The sequence below is a fragment of the Carica papaya genome, chromosome 8, assembly GCF_054855325.1.
Source record: "Carica papaya isolate Zhongbai chromosome 8, ASM5485532v1, whole genome shotgun sequence".
In the NCBI taxonomy this organism is placed as follows: domain Eukaryota; kingdom Viridiplantae; phylum Streptophyta; class Magnoliopsida; order Brassicales; family Caricaceae; genus Carica; species Carica papaya.
This window is the reverse complement of record NC_142316.1, coordinates 3489489-3495736: the sequence shown is the minus strand read 5'-3', so window position 1 is coordinate 3495736 and position 6248 is coordinate 3489489. Positions and strand designations below refer to the sequence as shown.

The following is a 6248-nucleotide window of genomic DNA, read 5'->3' as shown; positions in this document are numbered from 1 at the left end:
CAACTATATATATAGGCACACCCATACCCATACCCATACCCACAGGAGTGAACACTCAAAAAAGTGTAAAGCAATACATCTATATAAATTAGGGAAGGTGAGAAGAGGAGGCGACGATCATGGTTTTGGTTTCTGGAGGCAGCTGGGATGTGTTGGGTTCGGTTTGGGCGGTGGCGGTGTGTGCGGTGGTGGGTTTGGTGGGTCTGAAATGGTTGGCCAAGAGAGCCAATTGGTGGCTGTATGAGTCCAAATTGGGAGAAGAGCAGAACCATCTGCCTCCCGGTGACATGGGTTGGCCTTTGATTGGCACTATGTGGACTTTCCTCAGAGCTTTCAAGTCATCTAATCCTGATTCCTTCACCAGTGACCTTGTAAAAAGGTACCCATTTCACCCTCTTACCCATATCTACATATACAGATTCTATACACACGCACGCACGCACGCACACACACACACACACACATGTATATTATATATATATGGGTTTTGTTTCATTCTTTTCCTTTCTGGGTTTTAGTGGGAAGAGCCTGTTTTTACCTTAAAGGTGAGATTTTGAAGGTATTTTTCTGCTAAAAAGTTCGATCTTTTTGGTTGATTAAGAGATCTGAAATTGTCAATTGTGAGTGTCTCAAAATCTCTGTTTTTTCATTTGTTCTTCTGTGATTCTTTGAGTTTTGATTTGAATTGTGGGGTTTTTTTTTTTTTATTTATTTATTTTTTATATTCTCTTTTGAATCTATCTGTGTATGTTTTTGTGTCAATTGGGTAACGGAAGTTCATTAGTTTGACGATGTATTCGTATTAATTACAATGATATATTCATATTTATTACAACATAAATACAGTTTTGAATTCAAAATCTCTTAAAACAATAAGATAATTACCAACTACCAGTTAAGAAATGATTACTTTTATTTATAAATTTTAAATGTCTTCTTTGTTTTATTATATATATATATATATATATATCTCTCTCTCTTAAAATTATAAAAAATTATTTTTAAATTAAATACTCGGTACTGTTTAAAAGATTCTTGGAAATTAAACAAAACTTTGGTTTTTTTAAAAAAATATAATTAAAATGTAGGCTGTGAGAACACGTGTACAGGATGACTCTACATGAATAATTGAAAATTAAATATAATTTATTATTATATTAAACTAAAACTTATTAAATTTTCATAATTAAATTTAAATAATCATTAAGCAATTATTAAATATTAAAAATTTGAGCTTCAAATATTGGGAACTGAAGAACTCCACCATCACAAAGCGACAAAAGCGACAAAAGCGGCCTCTCACCAGGCCCATTTTGTTTGATTCAGAACCTCAGGTATCTTGCCTGGACCCACAGACACACACACACACACACGCACATATATATATATATATATATCCATCAATAGTTCTCCACTAACAAATTTATTAATAGAACTTATAGGATTTCTGTGAATAATAGTTATCTTATGTTGTATATATAGTTTATGTTTATATTTAAAATGATGCAGATATGGTCCAACTGGGATATACAAAACATTCATGTTTGGATCTCCAAGTGTAATAGTGACTAAACCAGAAACAATGAAAAGAGTTATGACAGATGATGATGCATTTATGCCCGGTTGGCCGAAATCCACTGTGGAGCTTATGGGGAAGAAATCTTTCGTTTCAATTTCTTACGAAGAACACAAGCGTCTTAGAAAGTTAACCGCAGCTCCGATTAATGGTTATGATGCTTTGTGTGTTTACTTGAAGTACATAGAAGAAATTGTGGTGATCGAGTTGGAAAAATGGTCCAAGATGGGAAAAATTGAGTTCTTGACTCGACTTCGAAAGCTCACTTTCAAAATCATAATGCACATTTTCCTTGGTGAAGAGAGTGAGCCCGTTATGGAAGCGTTGGAGAAGGAATACACTGCGCTTAATTATGGAGTTCGAGCAATGACAATCAACATCCCTGGATTTGCTTACCACAAAGCTCTTAAGGTTTGGCGTCGTTATTATCTTTAATCTAATATGATTCAGAATTCATATTATTAACTTGTGATTCTCGTGACATTTATACTCAGGCTAGGAAAAATCTTGTGGCTGTATTACAATCAATAGTGGATGATCGAAGAAATAGGAGGAAGAACCATTTGTCATCGAAAGGAAAAGACATGATGGACCATCTTTTAGATGCTGTAGATGAGAAAGGAGATAGACTCGGCGATGAGGATATAGTTGATATCTTGTTGATGTATTTAAATGCTGGCCATGAATCTTCTGGGCATACTATGATGTGGGCTGCTGTTTTACTGCAAAAACATCCGGAGATTTTCAAAAGAGTTAAGGTATGTAGCGGAAAACATTCGAGGATATGATAGTTTGTATGTTGTCAAATTAGACTAATTACACTAAAAGCTTTAATTGATACCAAACATTTATATGTACTACTTGGCAACCACAAGGAGAGCAAGTCATGATTCATCTCAATGACATTTCATATTTTGCTTTTAATCAACTTTTTTATTTTTAAAGGAAGAGCAAGAGATGGTAGTTAAAAAGAGGCCATCGACACAAAAGGGTCTGAATCTTAAGGAAATTCGAGAAATGAAGTATCTTGATCAGGTATGTGATATTATATCAATCGATTTTATTAATAAAATTTTTCTCAAATAGAGTTATTTAATTATTGTTTAGACCATAAATTAATATATCATTTATTTATTTGATTAAGGTGATTGATGAGACGCTTCGTTACGTATCATTTTCACTTATGGTATTTCGTGAGGCAAAGACAGATGTCAATATAAACGGTAGTATCCGTTTTAAAATTAGTATTTATGAAACTTAGTAAAGTTAAGATCACTTTAACTATTTGATTAAATTTGAATATTTGATTTAGGTTACCTCATTCCTAAGGGATGGAAAGCTCTTGCCTGGTTTAGAAGTGTTCATATGGATCCTGAAATTTATCCAAATCCAAAGGAGTTTAATCCTTCAAGATGGGAGGTAACTTGACGACTTTCTCTTGTGCTTGTATACCATGTTTTTGTCAGTATAATATGAATATTTTAGAATCACTTGCCAGTACAATATGGTTTTAAGTTGATTCTACTTATAATGGTTTACAGGGACACACACCCAAACCTTGTAGTTTCGTTCCTTTTGGTGCCGGAACCAGGCTGTGTCCGGGAAATGATCTTGCGAAGCTTGAAATTGCAATATTTCTTCATTACTTTGTCCCTGGCTATGAGTAAGTTATCTTGCAACATTAACCTTATTTACTTAGAAAAATATTTCAACTTGTTCGCCTGCTCTATACCTTTTGTTTTTTTTAACTAAACATACATATTAAGTTGACCATTTGAGTTTTTTCATGTTACAGAATGGAGAGGCTTAACCCAAAATCCCCTTTAAGGTATCTCCCCCATACAAGGCCTATTGATAACTGCTTGGCGATTATCAAGAAATTGAACTAATGATTTCATCTTTGTAAGGGAGATGTTTATAAAGAAGAAGTATTTGAGGAGGGAAGATGGGAGAATTGCTTCTAAATAAAATGATCATGAGATGTAAGAATTATAGTGGAAAGATGTTGTGTTTGTAATAAAAGTTAAATGGTCTTTCAAATTTATCGTTTTAATCCTTAATTTGGATTTGTTCAAATGTTATCTACCGAAGATCATTGACATCTTAATATAATGATTGCCTTCTTAATTTAAAATTTTTTTTAAAATCTTATTTAATGGTTTAATCATTAAAAAAAAAGTAATGATACATTTATATAGATAATTGTTGATTTTGTTCTTATCTATAAACCATAATTTTTTTATCAAATATTTATATAAATACATGTATAAGCATTGGAGAAAATACAATAAAGAAAAATCAAATCGTATTGTAAATATATGTTCTTTTAACTTCTCAATCGTATCGAATTCATTTCTAAACTTATTTTTTTCTTTTCTTTTAGTTCTTTCGCACTTTCGCATTCAGACCATTTGTCTCCTCTCGAACTTACTCCCGTAATGTATTTTCAATTATATTTACTAACACTAAATTATCTCATGCGAAATATTACAATTAGATAATATAAGATAAAACTTTGCAAGCATTATAAATTTCAAAGTTTTAAAACCATCATTAATTCTATTAGAAATAAAATCGTACGCTATAAAACGAGACCCTATTAGACACATTTTTAGAGATTTCAAGTTTCCAAAGTTTTATTTATGGATAGAGAATGTATAAAAAAATAATTCTTGTTAGACGATTACTCTCTTTCAAGGGGTCTTCATTTCAACTTCATGCTAAGGTAATTGCAAATGGTCATTCTTATATTCTAAATGATCTTCTTTTTCTTTTTTTCTCCTTTTATTATTTATTTATCTATCTATCCTAGTATATTTTGTTTATGTTACTTTGCTTGTTATATATATATATATATATATAGAGGTTGATCTGTAATTAAAATGTCATAATTAATTGAAACTTGGTCGAACAGAAATTACATAACTCACTCATATTTCCACCAATAGCTCCTCTTTTTTTTGTTTTTTTTTTTTTGGGTTGGTCAAGTGAATATTCAATATCTATTTCTCAAATAATTCAAGGATAAATAATTATCCAAATTATTTACTAACTTCAAGACCTAAATTTAAACGTTGATGAATTGAACACTAATACTCCTTAACATGCAGACAATTTGATTTTCTTAAAACAATTTTGTTTTCTAAGGTTCTTCAATGTTAACTTCCTGTCATACACTCAAACATTTAATGAATAAAAATGACACTTTCCTCAATGGTGATTTATTTGAGGAAATGTGTATGGATAAATCTCTTGTTTATGGTAAACAAGTGGAGATACCTGATCAGTCTGGTTCAAGGATGGTTTGCTAGCTGCATAAATCCATTATATGGTCTCGAGCAAGCCTCAAGAAAATTAAATGCACAGTTCTCTTCTACCCTAGTTAGGTTTGGTTTTACTCTATCTAGATTAGATTATTTTTTATTCACTAAGAGATGTAATAAGTACTTCGTTGTCGTTTTGATGTGCGTGGATAATACTGCGATCACTAGCCATTTTTAAAAAATTATTCAAACTGTTAAAAGTTTCCTTTATACTCAATCCAAGTTAAAAGATCCTGGTTCTTTGAAATTGCAAGGTCTAAGCAGGACATCAATCTTTCTCAAAGGTATTATGCCCTTTCGCAAGTCTCCTAGCTGCTAAATCAACAAATCTCCCGAAGCTTCATTGGGTGTTGATGAGAACTGACGTCTGACCCAGCTTAATATAGAAGGCTGGTGGGTAGGTTGTTGTGTATGGTCATTTCTCATCCATACATCACCTACGTTGTTAATAAGATTTTGGAGTTTGTTGCCAAGCCACGACAGCTTCACTTGCAAGCATCTTACTATTTGTTGAGATATTCAAGTCAGACCTTGGGCAAAAATTATTCTTATTAGTTCTTCTTTAGAGCTAAAAGCCTTTTCGGATGAAGACCGAGATTCTTGCATGGATTTCAAAAAATTTCTCATTGATTTTTAACTTTCTCAGCGAGTCTCTTATCTCTTGAAAATTCAAAAGCATACTATTTTTTTTTTTTGGTCATCGATTGGGGCTGAGTATGGATTATTAGCTTTTACTACCAGCAAAATAATATAAATCCGTCACCTTTTAGAAGATTTTGATGTCTTATCTTTTTTTCCACTTTAATTTTTTTGTGTGACAATAAATCTGCTATTTATATTGTTTATAATCTAACTTCTCATGAAAATATATAACATATTGAAATTGATTATCATTTTATTTGTGATTATTTTTAATCTAACGTAATCAAATTCATCCCGAATTTTTATTCACCAAGACTTTGCCTTCTAGTCTTTCCTTTCAATTTGCATCCAAGATGGCTGCTTTTGACATTCATAATCCATCTTGAGAGAGAATATTACAATTAATTAATATATAGTTGACTTAATACTTACACTTAAGGCCCTCTTATGTGGATAGAGTTGTTACATGTGTACATATTTTAACTCAGGGTATAAATACCCTTACTGTTTTACAAATACATTCAATGCGTTATATTTAGTTGTACCCCTAATTACTATTATAATAAATTACTACTAAAATGGTACAATGTTCTAATTAATTCGGTCAAAAAAAAAAAAAAAAGAAAACTAATCAAATAAATATTTTAATAAATAAAGTAATGATATTTAAATGTTTAAATTTAAATCAAGATATCATTTGCAATTAT

The 6248-nt window shown here is 31.3% G+C and overlaps 1 protein-coding gene across 2 annotated transcripts; it reads left to right on the top strand.

Moving 5' to 3' along the window:
• On the top strand, positions 1 to 3652 carry LOC110806992 (ent-kaurenoic acid oxidase 1-like). Of its 2 annotated transcripts, XM_088209743.1 has the most exons (8): positions 5 to 379; positions 1510 to 1987; positions 2071 to 2334; positions 2522 to 2611; positions 2721 to 2799; positions 2889 to 2995; positions 3118 to 3239; positions 3372 to 3652. In XM_088209743.1, the coding sequence occupies exons 1-8, from the start codon at positions 120 to 122 to the stop codon at positions 3463 to 3465; spliced, it is 1494 nt and encodes a 497-aa protein (XP_088065869.1). In that variant the 5' UTR covers positions 5 to 119; the 3' UTR covers positions 3466 to 3652. The 2 variants fall into 2 exon arrangements, with proteins under 2 accessions (XP_088065870.1, XP_088065869.1); XM_088209744.1 differs by lacking the exon at positions 3372 to 3652 and having other exon boundaries at positions 1 to 379; positions 3118 to 3243.
• Positions 3653 to 6248: the final 2596 nt, after the last annotated feature.